The sequence below is a fragment of the Prunus persica genome, chromosome G1, assembly GCF_000346465.2.
Source record: "Prunus persica cultivar Lovell chromosome G1, Prunus_persica_NCBIv2, whole genome shotgun sequence".
Classification (NCBI taxonomy): domain Eukaryota; kingdom Viridiplantae; phylum Streptophyta; class Magnoliopsida; order Rosales; family Rosaceae; genus Prunus; species Prunus persica.
Genome location: NC_034009.1, coordinates 36,336,030 through 36,352,871, shown reverse-complemented (window position 1 = coordinate 36,352,871; position 16,842 = coordinate 36,336,030). Strand labels below are relative to the sequence as shown.

Sequence of the window (16,842 nt, the reverse complement as noted above, 5' to 3'; positions counted from 1 at the left end):
AGGGCTGGATATTTTTATATTATTTTTCTTGAAGATTTTAAGAATTATTATTTTTGGTGAATTTAAGAAAATATTTGGGGACATAAAATTTCAACAAGTGTGCTAGATTTAAAAGAAAATAAAAATCCTTCGTCATTTAAAACAAAATACAAGATGTTCCTGGTCAATGCGGTTTTTTCAGTTATTTATCGTCGCGGTCATTCTATCCAATCAGCGAACGAGGCCATTTAATTAATAAAATAAAATAAATATTTATGGCAGGGGCGTCCAGCTCTCTCTTCTGCGAGACTGGAACGTCCGCCGTCTCCTCGCTCTCTCTCTCACACGCACAAATCGATCATGTAAGTCACAATGGTTCGTCTTCTCATCGAGCTCTGGTTTTAATTTCTTCAATCAATATCTGATCTTTGTATTTATTGCGATTTCAAACCCCAGAAACCCTAGAATTTATCGATCCAAGAATCGATATTTAGTCCCCAATCCATTGGACCACATCGACACCCCATTTCGTCAATTATTGTCAGTTGATTTCCCAAGATCACCTTCAAAAGCCCAAGCTTTTAGGCTTTCCTCTGTGTTTGGGCTCAAATGGAAGTTGGGCTCGTCACGAAAGGCTTGAATTTCTCTCGGCGGAGAAAGAGATGGCTTTTCGCACTTGCAGCTCTTGGCGTGTCCGGTTATGGTGCTTATAGGGTTTATAACTTGCCCTCTGTGGTCAAGAAGAGAAAGAGGTTCGTGAAGCTCTTAGGAGCCTTAATTTCTGTGGCCGAGATGGTCTCTGATTCGGCTGAGACCATCGGCATTGTCTCCAAGGACTTGAAGGAGTTTCTACGTTCTGATTCAGACGAAATGCCCCAGAGTTTAGTGCAAATTTCCAAAATTGCGAGGTCGGAGGAGTTCTCTGGGTCGCTGAGTAAGCTTACAGAGGCTATGACGGTTGGGATTGTTCGAGGGTGTAAATTGGAGATGGAAAATCAGAGTGAATCAGAGACGGGTTTGGGGAATTCGAGCTTTTCCGATAGGGTTTTGGAGAAGGTTTTCTCTACAGCCGGGACAGGGTTCGTTTCTGTTGTGGTTGGGAGCTTTGCGAGGAACTTGATTCGGGGTTTTTACTCCAATGATCAATCAGTCGATAATTCCAGTTCGTCCAGGTCAAGTTTATCGGATGTGCCTAGATGGGTTAACGTGGTTTGCAGTGATAGAAGTAAGGAGCTCATGGCAAATTGCATACAGGTTTTCGTAAGCACTGCAGTTGCAGTGTATCTTGACAAAACGAAGGATATCAATTTCATTGATGAAATGTTTGATGGACTGACCAATTCCAAGCATCAAAACAAAGTAAGGGACGTTCTGGTTTCTCTTTGTAATGGTGCTGTGGAAACGGTCGTCAGAACTTCTCACCAAGTTTTGACGAGTTCAAGCTCGAATTCGTGTTCTTTCTCCATTGTTGATCAGAATGAAGGTCTAAGTGGAACTACAGACCAGTGCTTGGAGCAAGAAGTATCTGCAGGGCAGCCGAAGGAGGGAACTTCATTGGATGTTATTCAGAGTAGTGGGTGGGTCGGCAAGGTTTCATCTACATTGGCAGTGCCAAGCAATAGGAAGTTTGTTCTTGATGTGACAGGGAGGGTGACATTTGAGACAGTACGTTCTCTTGTTGAATTTATGTTGTGGACGGTGTTAGATGGCTTGAAAAGAAGTGTTAATGTACTTCATGGGGAGGTTGAAGACAGGGGATTGCAAGTCATCAGATACTTCAGTGGAAAGTCGTCCGTTATAGTTACCATATGTCTTGTTTTGCATTTATATATCCTGAGTGGTACTAGAGTTCTCTTCACTGCTTAATTTGGTGGCTTTATCTCTCCCTTGTAACAAGCTCCTATCAGGGAGGTATGGCTCCCCTTGGGGAAGGTTATGTATGTATTGTATATCTGTCTGTTAATTGACATGGGATAAAAAGGGGTTTATGACTTCATGGGGATGCATGATTTGAGTTTCAGGAAAATTTATTACCTTTTTGTCCTTTAATTTTTCATTTTAACCTCCTTGAGTAAATGCATCTATACATACATGTCTGAATGTTGCTGGAATGCATATTATCTGTCACATTCTGTTAATTACTTATAATTGCTCTGTACTAAAAAAATTCATTACATTGTGCTAGCTGTTCATATGTTTAAATCTGGAAATGGAGAGAGTTGGTGGTCCAAGACTCCAAGGTGTCACCATATATATCCATGCCATTCCCCCTTCACATGGATAAGTAAGAATTCAATCCCTTATAATATTCTGCTTGTTGACTAGAAACATTAGGAAATGTGATTACTCTGGAACTATACCTGATTTAGTGTCTCTGGTAGAAATAAGATTTGTGTAGGAAATGGATGATTGAAGCAGTGATCAATGCTGTTGCAGGGAAGAATGTAATTTTTGAAACAAGTAATGATTCTTTTCCATTAAGGTCATCTGAGATACTTTATAAATGGGAAGTGGAATTGGATTGTAACAGCCAATTGAATTCATTGATAAATGGATCAAATTGCCACATTCAGGACATCCTGCCATTACAAAAGCTTGGTGCTAGTGGTGGCCTCTGTTCCCTTTATTTGAGGTGACTGACGTTTGAGTTCCTTTGACCCCTTTTATCAAACCATTATATTTTGTATATGTTAGAGTTTCTGCTTCAAGCAGGTCTGGACAACTCGTACTCTGTTTCAAACATCCAGAGAGAAGTGGAAATAGTTCAAAAGAAATTCCCTTTTGAGTAAATGGCCGTTCAGAAATGGTTGTAAAGCTAACATATTTGTAAAACTCCATCAAATTCTCCTTGTGCTTAATTAGGTCATTTTCCAATCATCTTTATGGCTTTTGGGATTTTGAATCTGTGATCACAGGATTGTGGGTTATGAATTTTCTTCTTTGTGAGATCAGATCAGATGCTTGCACAGCACCAGATGGCATCAGTATGTCAATGGTGGTGGTTCAAAATGCATTAGTTTATCCTGGGATTTTCTCAAGGCAGCCAGCAAAACCCATTTAGACTTTTTATTTTATTATATCACAGCCGTGTTTGACACTCTGCTTTTCGTGCTCAGCTAATATGCATTGTTTACCACATTTTCATCATGCTTTCGTTGACCATCGTTGACCACATATGAACGGTGTTTTAGTGACATCTACTCCCTCTCCACCAGGCTGCAATCTTATTTGCACTTGAGCTTTTTGGTAACTTCCTAGTGGATTCATTGAAACATTTCCTATCAGCCTCATTTTCCATGCAACTCTCTTAGTTACTTTATGTTATGTACAAAAGAAAAGATTGTTGCTAAACGAAATTTAAAATTAACTAAGTGTATTTTATGATTTAAGTATATTCTAATATTTAAATTAAAATATAAAATTAACTAAGTACATTCTATTTAACTACTAAAAATATCTTTGATACACATCAAACAGTACAAAACCCATTTATTAATTTAAATATTAGGTTGATGATGACACCAGTAAATACCAATGAACACTCAGTAGTGGTTGGTGAACGGTCGATAATTTTTTGGAATTTTATGCTGTGAATTTATAAATAAACTATAAAGGCACTATATATATATAGCTAATGGGTAATAGGAAAGTGAAAAATACAAGTTGCTCAATAGCTTAAAAGGTTCTTTGAACAGTGTATGCAAATACTATTGTGCGATTTTCTCCTTCTGATTGTAATAAGATTTGAAATTTCTGAGAACTTATCTCCTTGCCTAATATTCTTTTACTACTTTGTGGGAATTGACTGCATTTGTTGATGAACTATGCATGCTGACCATACATGACATAGAAGAATAAAGATACAATATTGTGTATTTGTTTTCATTATGAAATCTTTCATTTGGGGTAGAGTTTTGAATTAGGGTTGAATATGATGAGTAGGGTGTACTTATTAAAATTAAATTTGATTCACAATTCAATATATATTCTTTTTGATCATTTTATATTAAGGTAAATTAGTAATTCAATAAATAGTTTAGGAGTAAGGTACTCAGTTAATTTTAAGGTTCGTTTAGCATCACTCAAAAAAAAATGTGATAAAACAATGGCTAGCAATTTATTTCATTTGATCGAAAATTACATATTACATCCAGATTTAATTTAAACTCTTAAAACAAATTTGGTTTATTAACTAAAATGAGGAGTTAGTAATTTCTTAATTCCGATCCCCCAACATTGCTAAGATAAAGAAACCAAGCACCAAAGTCCGCAGTGCTCGACTTTTCAGTGTAAATTTTGTACCAGCAAAATGGAAGCTCATGACTTGTCGTGTATTTAACCTTTACTAGCAAAATGGAAACCAATGTCGTTTTGCTCAAAGCACATAACTAAAAAAGGAAACCATGTGTAGGCTTAGGCAAGTTGGTTATAGTGGACGTGCTCCTCACTCTACATCCAAATTTGAATCCCCCTCCCCGTAGTTAGATTAGATTAAAGTAGAAAATCGATTCTATAAAAAAAAAAAAAATATATATATTTTTAAAAGGGGAACCAGAGTTTTATCATAGATCCCAATTTTTTTTCCTTGGGATATAAAGAAAGAGAATTTCCTGAATTTGGGAAAATCTGCAAAAAGATTGAACTGTGGGGAGAAACCAGTCTGATCTGAAGTTCCCATGGCAAAAATAACACAGAGAACGTATTATTTTTTCTTATTAATTGTCATCAACATGATGTATTTGTAACAACAGATGTCTTATTGCATGGCCTTTCACCATTAGAAAAGAAAAAAATAGACATAATTGATTGGTTACACAACAGAGATACAGAGAAGTTCATGGTTTGTGCTTTTGTGTGTAAATATAATCCACATGAGCCGCAAGAGTCCTTCTCATGAGGCACTCCTCCATCTCTAACCCTGCGCAGCTGATCTCCCCACCATCCTCAACAGCAATGGCCTCTGCTTCTTTGTCCTGAACATATTCATAAAAAAATTTGATTATCAGAAAGAAAAAAAGAAGAATTAATGACAGAAAAGTAGATTAAAACACCATACTTGTTGTTGGGTTTTCAGGGCGGCGTTGGTGAAAGCAGGGTCTGGACGAGCAGCAAGGCTGAGTTGAAAGCTCAGGAGGAGAGCTATGGTGAAAAGTGTGGTGATAAGCTTAGCCATTTTTCTTTTCTTTCTTGTGTTGTAATTTTGACTCTGTGTTTGGAGAATTTATAGTGGGTTTTGCATGTCCAATTGGATGGTGACTCGTTGACGGGTTTAGATGATTGGAGCAGAGCCAATTGGCACTATTGGCTCTACCAGAATCTACACCAAAATCTCTCTCTGTTAATCTTCATCTTTAACTATGGTAACAGAAAAGAAAACAAAATTTATAAGAATATTGTAACCAAAGAAAAGCATTTATGAAAATGATCTAGAAACAGATTCATTTGTCCAAAAAAAACACATCAAATCAGAGTGAAGAAGAAAGATATTTGCTTATGCAATACGCGTTTTCTGAGGCCACATTAATCACATATCAAAGAGAGGGTTTAATTATAATACAAACAATATTCATTTGAAAGGTGGATGTGAGACAAAGTGACGGTGGGTTGGCTTATATCCATCCATCTACAGTCTACTACGGTGACACGGTGTGTTAGTTATTTTTCCCAAATTGACTAAACTCCAAGAACAAAACAAAAATGGTAATTCCGCGATTGCAGAAAGTATCAAAACACTGATTGCAGTCTGCAGATAGGATCATGTCAATGGAAATATCATTTGCCAAGCAAAGCAACGTGGCCCTCTTACAATTGGGCCTAAATTCTAACAAAATCCAAGAGCATTGGTATTTGGAATTGGGCCTCCAAACAGGAAAGTGCTCTGTCTTTCAACTTTGAAATCAGTCTTTTGGCATGCACTGTTTTTGGGTCAGTCAATCTTCAAGGAAACATTTTCTGTCAATCACATTTCTCTTCCGCATGCGCGCAGGGACACATAGTCCCATACCTACACAACACACACTCTCTGAAGTTGACTTTTTTTAGGGTCTGGTTCTCTCTCTCTCTCTCTCTCTCTCTCTCTCTCTCTCTCTGAGGTCATGGATATGATGGAACTCACTCTCATTACCTTTGAGTCTCATCATTATCTTCATCCGTTCTTTAATATATTCGCAGCTTCCTCCTTCATATCCATTGTGTTCATGATTAATTTACATAAACATGCTTCCTTTTTTTAAGCATAGTGGAGAAGTGAGATGCCCCTACCTACAGCTCTATGCTAGTTTCACAAAAATTCTCAAGTGCAATTTACAAGTTCACCCTCCACACACAGACACTGAGCAATTATGCAGTGGAGAATAACAAAATTAGGGTTCTCCTGAAAAAAGAAAAAGAAAATAAGAAGGGATATGCTTTCAAATAGTCTTATTATATCGATATCATCATCACATGTTGTCGATATTTTCTCATTATATCGATAACTAATCTCTGTAACTCTATTTGGACTTGCGATGTGCAATTAAGAATAATTCATTTATGGTACTTACGGTATCCACTTAACTTGTAACTATTTTTTCTTTTTTTTGATTTAACTTGATAACGAAGGAAGGATAACATCATAATGCTTGGTATGAGTATATTCATAGAAAGTTAGAAACAGCATATGATTCAATTCTTTTTTCCTGTTAGGTCTGTATTTTTGTATTTTAGCAAGGTGTCGTAGGCTGCCCAACCATCCATAAACGACAGCAATGCGAATAAATATTTACAAATGTCACATAAAATTATCTAGCCTAAAGCAATAGATATTTGTAATTCTGCAAACTGTTAAGGGCATCTATTGGAATTTCAACTTATAATCATTCACAAGCCTTATATGAGGCCCCCTTAAGAAATGCTTATAGCCTATAGTTTTCTCAACCCCCTCTCTCACTATGCGGCTAGCTACCCCAACCTAATTCCATCTCCAAAATTTCATGGCCACCACCACCTCCTCCTCCAACTTCTTCAATCTCCGGTCAACTACTACTTCAGTCCACCCCAAGTCCCGGCCCTTGTCGAGCAACGGCTCATCGCACGGTTGTGGCAAGGTTGATGGGGTGGCTATGTGGCTCATTAACAGTGTCACAACTTGTTTCTTTGCATCCTTAGAGAGGTGCTCTTGCATCCGTATCGCCACGCAAGATGACGGCGATGACTGCAACGACTTGCCATTGATTTTTAACGACGGGAATCTTCGATATGAGGCTGAGGCGACCACCAGCCGGAGGAGAACAGGCAAAGGGAAGAAAGGTATTGCTGGAGGACCATGCTAACCGATTGAGCACCAAAGTTGTGTTAAATTATGTGTAACAAGTCAATCAAATCTCTTCTCTTCACTTTTTTGGTAAGTGGCATCAAATATGGGGGCTGGCTTCTCTTGCAATTGTGAACGTTTGTTGGTTATGGTTTTTGGAAGGGTTGGAATATAATTATGAACATCAAAGAGGACTTATGTTAATTAAATTACTGCCTTTGAATATGTGATATGAACATGAAATTAATATATTTGAATCTGCATATATTTTTATTTGCAACTCTGTTCTTCTTTTGTTTAGCAACCTTGAAAGTATTATTTTAATTTACTGTAATAATGTTGATAATTTCCCTATTATTATTTAAATTTCATAGCAGAAAGAAATGGAGCAAAAAAAAAAAAAAGCAAATCCAGCAGCGAAAGGCACTTTAAACATATTCAAATCTTTTTTTTTTCTCCATGATTTTGAATCATGCTGTCATTTCATTTCATTTATCATCATCATGTTGCTTCATTGCCCAAAGTTTCTTTTACTTTTTTGTTTTCTCTTTTCCCCTTAATCACGTACAATCAAAACCCAAAGAATCCAAAGCAAACAAGACCTTTATTTATCTGTCTGCCTTTAACAAGTGTAATGCAAGCAAACAAAGAGAATTAAGCGAAGACAATGACCCAATTTCTTTTTTATGGTGAAGGGTCACGTCTAACAGCATCATTATTAACCACTCTTCTTACTAATGGAGTTTTAGTTGGATTGGCTCAGTCCCAAGTGCTTCTGGGTTTAAACTCTCATAATATCCGTGTGTGTGAGCTTTTTCTTATTTTCTTCCCTAACTTTGGCAAAAAAAATCCCATTATACTCTTTTTTTTTTGGTAGGCGCCACCATTTAAGCACTAGAGCTATAAAAAAAGAAAAAGAAAGAGAGAGAAGTTATGCTTTCTTTTTATTCAAACCTGATATTCTTATGCACTCTCAATAAAATCTTATCTATATTTCCCATCAAAATCTTCAAGTTAGCATAAAACCAAAGTGAATTTCGGCTGCGCATGCTCATGAGTTGGTTTGCTTCAACTTTTTCCATATAAAAGTGCTTCCAACACGGTGACACTTTCCAGTCAAAAAAAAACTGAGCACTCAATTTGAACATGTACGGAAGGTTTTGTGGGGTTCAAGGCAAAAAAAGTTTTACGTTATTGAGCAGTAAATAAACACAGCAAGAAGAACAATATGGATATTTTACTGTCTACTTTACTCCAATATAAAACATTGGGCAAAATGAAAAAGAGAGAAAGAACTAGGCCAAGTTTTTCGACCCAAAGAAAAAAGACAAGAACTTGGATTTGAAATAAAAAGGAAAGCGTGTAGATGAGTTCATCAACATGGATTGAAATTTCTAGCCCAACTGGTTATGGTCCAAAGGTGTTTTGGCCCCAAAAAAAGGGAACCAAAAAAATAAGCGCCGTTGCCGGGGATCGAACCCGGGTCACCCGCGTGACAGGCGGGAATACTTACCACTATACTACAACGACCTTGTTGATATTATTTCATATTAATGAAAATATATATAATTATGTAAACGTATAACTACGCCAAAGTCCAAAGTGACGCAAGTCATCCCTGTGACTCTCTGTCAGGTAGAACACAACTACAGAGCGGCAGATCACGGAGTGAAGTCATCATAGCTCGTCACCATAACCAACCACACTTTGCTACCTCCTAGCTGCCTCTAGCTGCTATTCTCCTACTCATATTATTGGTTACAGAGAGAGAGAAGCAAAAACTCACAAATCAAATCGAAATGCTCCGCGATGGAGAAGAAACCCCCTCCAGGTACGCGCGTCTTTGATTTTTGTTGTTTTCTGTTTGCTTCTCGGGAATTTTAGATTTCATAAGCTCCCTCTTTGTTTCGTAGATTCGAATTGTTGAGCATGGTGAAGAAGCATTCGAGCTTGTTAGGGAAAACCGTAGTTGACGCGGACGATGTTTCCGATGTCGAAATGGACCACAAATTTTGGCATGATGTATTGGATTTGTATTTCATTCGTGGCAAGGACTCCAGGGGACGCCAGGACGATGATCTCGTGTTCTTTGTCAGAAAATTGGTACCATTTTAATTTTTTCAATTTTTGCTTAATTACATTGCCATTTAAGTTCCTTTTTTAGTTTTAGCTTCATTGATTGAATTGTTGCATTGTGGGCAGAGCTCTTATGGGCATGGTTCCAGTGACGAAAGTGTTTCTCCTTACTTTGTACGCAGGTGGGCACCTAAGGTAAAACCCAGTTTCAGAACCGCTTTGAATTTTGTTAAAAGTCATGAGCTTGTTAATGGGAGATAACTGGTACTTACTTTTATCAAACAGTTGGATAATTTGATCGGTGAAAATAATGTGGAGGTGGATTGGAGGCGTTCGTATTACTTGAACTTGATTGCTCACACTTCATTTACTGTCACAGTGGCTATTTGCAGGTAGATTCTCCTTTTCATTTGTGTCCAGTTTGTTTTGTTCTTGTAAATTCCACGCCCAAGACAGAACATTCTCTTATTGAGTATATGTCTGTGTACTCTTATCTTGTCTAGCGGTAATCTGCATATGTGAACTGTGTTTGTTCATTAAAATGACGATCAACCGCACTTTTGGAAACACAACCCTGACTGAGAAATTTGAGTATGTTGCTCATAGAGTTTTCTTGTTACTTTCAGTCACTGAGTGTAGTCTCTCTGGACTAAAACTTTTCTTTGCTCCAGTTTATTTATCCCAAAATTTTAGAAAAAGTAACCAATGGCTTTAGTTAGATGTATTTCGTAGAACTTGTAGTGGAATATTCTTATGTGCTTTTCTTTTTCACCAGAGCTTTGCAATGGTAGAAGTTAAAATAAGTGTTGATTTTCAGTCATCAGGACCTTCGGAATCATCAAGCTGAGCAGGGTACACCATTATCTCCAATATATAAGGTATGCACTGCCTAAGATTGCTGTATCTAAGTATGTCTTAGTAATCTTCCTTTTACGGTATCTTATTAGTGCAAAATTTGCAAAAAAGTTTGCATATTGCATAACAGTCTAAGTTTTCCATATAACATGTGGCATCTCTGCAGGTCGTAAAGACTGTTTATGCATCTCCAAGCCGTGTCAATTTTCAATTGGACTCAAGAAAGGTTAGTTTAGGTATTTTCTGATAATCCTGATATCACGGAATCATTCTTTTTATTCCACTTCATTCTGACTCTGTCGCTAACATTTATCTAGGAAGTGGAGACAACACCTGCTTATCCAGATATTTGTTTCGCAATCGATGACTTCGACTCCACTTTTGATGCTGTGGTAAAGGGCCTATTGTAGCTTTCACGTTTCTAAATCTTATATCTGCCAGAGTTTTAAACACCCTTGCATGTAACTCTTTCAGTTGCTTGCATTCTAACATGTCTACAATTTATAATGCTGCAAGAAATGATTGTATTTCTTGGTTTTTCAGGTCTTGACTGAAACGGACCATTGCTATTGTGTAATTCTCAATGCACATGATGGGGCAGCATTTCCCAGGGTAAAGGAAGAAGATGGTTGCAGTTCCAGTGATAGTTCCTCTTTGAGGGTCGAGACTAATTCTTCAAAGACAAAAAATACTAAGGTTTCCTTTAAATCTCTGTTCACATGCCAGAATTACCATTAGATATGAGATAGGTGCAATCCCCTCACACGCTCTTACTTCAAGGACTACTCTATATACATTCTGATTTGCTGGTATCGTGATTGCAGCTGACTCTTTTTTCAGGATTTGTCAGCTATCAAATGGTTCGAGATGCATATGATGGTACGTTTTCCTACAGATCACTCAATTTCTGTTGTTTCACTTAAACCTAATTCTTTGTTTACTTTCATTTATAGAGCAGTTTGATTCATATTAGTCCATTAAGATTGGAGTTCCACACAAACTATATAGTTTGAAGAATACATTAAATAGGTTTTCAAACATCATTTATTTAACTTTCTACAGTCTCCCAGGGTATGGGATGTCAGAATATTGCTTTATTCACACATCTCTGTCTCTCTCTTACAGCTGGCAAGTCTCGATTTGGGAACCTTCTTGGTCATTCCCCTGGCAAACAAGACAGACTTTACATGAAAGGTCCTGGAGGACGTGGTGAAGTTGAAGTAGCTGTTTCCGGTGTTGCAGGTAAGGGATCTTTTCTCTATAATTGACTGATGGAAGAAAGTTTTCTACTCCATTTCTTGTTCTTTATGTTCTAGAGGAAATGTAACTGTAAAATGTTCCTTTCTGGAAAAATAAAATATAAAAAACTTTGTTGACATTTTTCGGTTGGATGTTTACTGTTTTTGTAAATAGCTCAGGTGGAGATTGATTATGACGTTACTAGCACTTTCTAAGTAGATAGAGGTTTTATAGGTCTGAATGAAAATTATATTATACCTGACAAATTAGGATTAGTTGCTGAGTCAATTTTCTTGTCTGTTTTAGGAGGAAATTAATATTATTAGTTTGGCACATATTGCAATTTGTTTTTCATGCAAAATACATCTGGTTTTATGTTTCCTACTTGCTCTGTGACAAAGTTACGAGTTTTATCAAATAATTGATTGTATGATGTGAGCATTGGTGCATGTACTGAAAGTAGATGTTGCGTTATCAGATCAAAGCCAACAAGATCTAGGTCCTTTTTCACCTGTTATATCCAAGCAAGGATTTGGAATTGGCTCCATTGTTCGTAAAGCGGCTTCTGTTGCATCTGTTGCTGCAAAGAATGCCTATGCAGCTGCTGCTTCTAGCCATAGTTTTGATGATGAGATGGTACCTCTCAAATGCTGCTTAATGTCCATTACATTACCCTGGGAACACATTGCATATGATCTTCTCTTTAAGGTGAGGTTGTTGTTCCCAGCTGCTAATGAATGAAACAGATATACTTTTGGGTAATCGTAATTTGTGTTAAAATTGCTCCTGCTCTCGGCACTTCGTTACCTACAAGTCTCTGATTGGCGCTTCAGAGTTGCTCTTTCCTCCATTTTCTTAAATAAAATAAGAGCACAAGCAAGGTTGAAAATCTGTTGTTCGACTTTGTATTATTTTGTGGGATTACTTGAGGTGTTATTAACTTAGCTGATAACCGGAACTTTCCAGATACTGCCATAACAGGCAGCAATAAATAAATAATAATTTATAAAATAAAAAATATCACTCTTTCCATGCTTTGAAGAGCACTAAATTTAGTCCTCATTTGTGAAACTCAGGGTACTCCTCCAGTAAACTTGTAAGCATGCATCTTATGTACTTCTCACTGGTGATGAATATCATAAATGAGTATGCACCTGCAAGAGGCAAACGTGAGACGAACAGAGATGTCCTGTGATCATTGTAAAGATTGTAATCCACTTGTATATGGAGACCTCTTGCTCTCCGTATGCGCATACGGTGCTGGCCTAGAGCCGTTTGTAATTAAATGTATTGTACAACACTATTTTTTTCTCTCTTTTTTGTTTCTGTTTACAAAACTCAGCAACATCTTCATGATCAATATACTTTTCCTTTCCAGGTTCAGTGAACATTTGGCTCTATATTATATATATTGGGGAGTGGAAGCACTTTGTCTATAGTATATATGTTATTGAATGGCTATAATTCTTATATGCCCTAGTTTTATTTGCAATCATGACCTAGTCCTCCTCGTATGCTTTTGATTACATAGGGATCTCGACTTTTGTAGCTTTTAGGGTTCGATTCTTTTAGGCCAGTTTCAGACAGAGGGATGTTCAACCATGTAGCCTCTTGAATATCAACCAGATCAAAACGACGTCGCACAAAGCGACAAATATACTATTGTTTTCATCTCTTTAGACTTTAGCTCCCTCTATCTGGTTACTTTAGGCCATGTTGATGTTTGTAATGTTGAATCCAATGAAACATGGCTCTCATGCTGGCCTGTTGTAGGTTTAGCAATCGAAAGAAGACGAAGACAAAGCGGAGAAATTTTTAAATCTGTGCAGCACATGAAGCCTACTTTGGATTTGGGGCACACTGAAAGGGAGGCAAGACAAGCCTCATCGGTTGGCATTAATTCATATAAATATGCAGGTTAAGGCTTCAAACGCAGAAGAGAACGTGTGCATGTTAGCCTCCACTTATAATTTGCTCTGTATTTACTGATGAAAGCCAAACCCCATCGAAAACGGCCAACTAAGAAAACGTCCAAGAATGCTAACTAAGAAAACTGCTCTGAAATATTCCTTTCACAAAATCTATTTGCGTCTGAATATTTTATCCAAAACGCCATGTTCTAGGAACAAAAGAATCATGTGACAACTGAAGTATAATACAAAAGCGTACTGATGATTCTCACAATAGAATAAGTTGGGATTATACATACACTTCCTTTCTTTTATTAAACAACTATCGTCCATAAAATTTAAATTTGAAGTCTCATCCCATAAAGTATATATACACTGTGTAAACTTAACACGTACTGATATACATTACACTGTAAATTTAACCTCTCTTAAATTCACGGTTTAATAACATAACACGTAGGAATGTTTATAATTTAATTAACCCACCACCACCTTTGTCGCCTGCGTATTCCATACGACATCGGCGCAACCTGTCGGCTAAGCATTCAGTTTCAGATAATTAGCTGTTTGTTTATTCATTTTTGTTTGATTCTTCGTGGTTAAGCTAAAGCTGATCTTGTATGTTGGAGCCCACCATCTCTCTCAGTCTCAGCAAAGCAGTCCAAACTTCACACCCCACCACACTCCATTCCACCACCTTTACACAAAAGTTGTGCACGTAATGGCACTACACCAACCCCAAAATATTATTCTTAAAACAACAAATAATTAAATAAAAGTTAATCAATTAAAGACGCTGTTTTTTGTTAATTTATACTTTTCATGGACAATAATGCCCTCGCTAATCCAAAAACTTTTGCTTGTGGTGGATCCCACATGTCCCTCCCCTACAACGATAAATACTCAGCCCCTCCACTTCGTTCCTTCCCTTTTCTCCTCCTTTCCTCCCTACGCTACACTCAAATGATCATGAGTTCCTCAACCATGCTCTTCAACCACGAACCGGTCCACTTTAACCGGTTTGAGTGCCCGGTTCAAGAAACCGGACTCACAACAGCCGAAATCCAGGAACTGCTGTCCCTGCTCCAAGAGGGAAACTCAGCCTCTCCAAACTCCGGTTCAGAGGATTCGAACCGAGCAGTTTACTCGGTGGACGAGAAAAAGCTTAGGCGCAAGAAGTCGAACCGTGAGTCAGCCCGGCGGTCCAGATGGAGAAAGAAGAGGCAAGTAGAGGACCTGACCAACGATGTGAACTGGTTGAAAGTACAGAACCGGGAGCTGAAGAACAGGTTGGGCGTGGTTGCCCAAAAGTGTCACGTAACATGGAGAGAAAATGACCGGTTGACGTCCGAGTCCCTAGCCCTAAGGGCCAGACTTTCGGATTTACACTGGAATTTTGTTGCCATGCAGATGCAGTCACAATAATATATAAAATCCCAAGAGTAATTAACAAAATGATCATCATCATCATTTATATTAATAAGCTCTAATTAACTGGTGATTAATTAGAGCAAGATTAAAGAGTACGTAGCATATGGTTGGTCTGGTCGGGGTACATTTGGCTGCCTGAAAATGATGGGTTTTTTTTCTTCTTCTTATTTGCTAGTTCAGGTCGAAAATTTGGTGGGGATTTGGGCTAGGCATTTAGCTAGCTACATATCGCCATGCATGCATATGTAAATATTTTGGAGGATTATAATGAAAGTGGAGGCTCTTGTTTTACCTTTTTCCATTATCTGCGCTGCGCTCACGAAAAGGAATGTTTGTTTCACGTTGTTGGTCTGTACTCTTATGTAAAGATTCGAGAGTCAGTTTGTAGCTTTTTGGTTTTGCATGTTTCTTTTTTTCTCCAAAATAATATAATTTTCTGTATGTTGCATGAAAATTGATGCTTGCTAGCTACAATTCCGTAACATATATATATATATATATATATATATATAATATGCGCAAATTTGAAAAAGACCAACACCTAAGAATACGTTGGACCCACAAATGACCAACACCTAAAAAATTCATGCTAATACATATGGCTATAGCCTTTACCTAAACGATTCGTGTGTTTCTACTTTGTGTGATATATACAAATATAAACTAACGTAATTAACATGGGCGTTTCCGTTTTATGTTTACATTTTGGGTGTAAAACGAACCAAATCGGACTGTGTTTATCCCTAGTCTCACGCAATTGTTAAGGGTGTGTAAGGGTATACACCTATGAATTTACTGCATAAGGTAATATCACAAATTTTGTTGAAGAATATTAAAGTCCCATATCGAAAACTTAAAAGAAATTAAATACCTCATATAATGAATAGTTCCACTACTAATAACATTGAGACTTTTTAAATTAGAAACAATATCAATATTCCTAGTAATAGTTCATGAGTTCGTACAAATCTTAATACACAATATACATCGATGTTCACAATTATTGAAACTTGTTCCTAAACCAAAGTATTTGCATATGCATATTCAAATATTGAATCTGTCATATGATTCAGTGCAAACACTGAAAAAGCTGATACCATTGTATCTTATTTCTTGAATTTAGTTTAGATATATTTAACATGAAAAGGGTTAGTACTTAAGTGTGATTAGATATGAATTTAGATTAATTATCATGCGATTTATACATACCCATAACTTTTTTAATTGGTATTTTGCATCACATGTGCGCAGCATTACCTTCCTTCCACTACCCAGACAAAGCCATCTTATGTTTACCTAAAAACTGTACGAGAGAGACGAAACAACAAAAGTTGGCATCTAGATTAGGCAACATGCGACACATGGACTTACCAGATAGAGTGATAGAAAAAAAAAGGAAAGAAATTAAAGCAACAAATCAAGACCAGATAATTAAATTTGTATTGTCATCATCAATCAAGCACATATTAAATTTGTATTGTCATCATCATCAATCAAGCACATAAACAAAAACTATTTATGTTTCTTTTTTATTAGATTAGGGGAAAATATTAACCCTGAATTGTAAGGATATAATTAAGAGACTGGAATTAAAGGCTATATATATATATATATATATGAAAATTAATCTTTGATCTTCTCCTTTACAGCTAGCTGGAGCTTTTTCAGAAGTAATGCTTGGTTCATATTCAACCATTACAATTGGTATTAGAACCAACCACCACATCTAATTAAGATAATTTGTGTATGGTAGCATGCATATGTTTCGGTTTAATAGGCTTCAACTTTTGACATGTCCATTCAAAGAAAAAGCAACCCAACATTTTATAATGGAAGATTCTCAATTCATCCTTAGCACAAGCTAACATACATATCCATCCATTGACGCTATTTTTAATTGGTTGGGTTGAATTAATTTGGAGAACGATGACCAAATGGTAAACAACCAAAAGTAGTAACTAATAATTTTCAACCTCTTTTTTATATTTTTTATACTTGGATGCTCATCTTTGGATAGATCCTTTATTGGTCCTATCTTAGAGGACTCTAAGTTTTTGTTGT

At 36.9% G+C, this 16,842-nt stretch overlaps 4 protein-coding genes and 1 non-coding gene across 9 annotated transcripts; 3 read left to right on the top strand and 2 right to left on the bottom strand.

The window, feature by feature from the left end:
- On the top strand, positions 224–2,856 carry LOC18791280 (protein PHLOEM PROTEIN 2-LIKE A10). 5 transcript variants are annotated; one of them, XR_002272955.1, is made up of 4 exons: positions 224–1,890; positions 2,165–2,263; positions 2,361–2,439; positions 2,553–2,856. XR_002272955.1 is itself a non-coding variant. In XM_020570489.1 (2 exons), exon 1 carries the CDS (start codon positions 589–591, stop codon positions 1,843–1,845), a length of 1,257 nt encoding a protein of 418 aa, XP_020426078.1. In that variant the 5' UTR covers positions 224–588; the 3' UTR covers positions 1,846–1,890; positions 2,165–2,856. The 5 variants fall into 5 exon arrangements, 2 of the variants coding, with proteins under 2 accessions (XP_020426078.1, XP_020426083.1); XR_002272957.1 differs by having other exon boundaries at positions 2,416–2,856; XR_002272950.1 differs by having other exon boundaries at positions 2,361–2,856.
- On the bottom strand, positions 4,644–5,195 carry LOC18789958 (phytosulfokines 3). The gene is made up of 2 exons (XM_007224813.2): positions 5,036–5,195; positions 4,644–4,952 (listed from the first exon to the last, which is right to left on the bottom strand). Exons 1-2 carry the CDS (start codon positions 5,150–5,152, stop codon positions 4,815–4,817), a joined length of 255 nt encoding a protein of 84 aa, XP_007224875.1. The 5' UTR covers positions 5,153–5,195; the 3' UTR covers positions 4,644–4,814.
- Positions 8,729–8,800, bottom strand: TRNAD-GUC. The gene has a single exon. It is a non-coding gene; the product is annotated as a tRNA-Asp (tRNA).
- Positions 8,871–12,830, top strand: LOC18790841 (uncharacterized protein KIAA0930 homolog). Its single transcript, XM_007223250.2, has 12 exons — positions 8,871–9,101; positions 9,184–9,373; positions 9,473–9,541; positions 9,632–9,738; positions 10,164–10,224; positions 10,368–10,427; positions 10,519–10,593; positions 10,745–10,897; positions 11,026–11,080; positions 11,327–11,443; positions 11,919–12,148; positions 12,517–12,830. Exons 1-12 carry the CDS (start codon positions 9,070–9,072, stop codon positions 12,538–12,540), a joined length of 1,173 nt encoding a protein of 390 aa, XP_007223312.2. The 5' UTR covers positions 8,871–9,069; the 3' UTR covers positions 12,541–12,830.
- Positions 14,295–15,082, top strand: LOC18791681 (basic leucine zipper 4). Its single transcript, XM_007224370.2, has one exon. It carries the CDS (start codon positions 14,314–14,316, stop codon positions 14,773–14,775), a length of 462 nt encoding a protein of 153 aa, XP_007224432.2. The 5' UTR covers positions 14,295–14,313; the 3' UTR covers positions 14,776–15,082.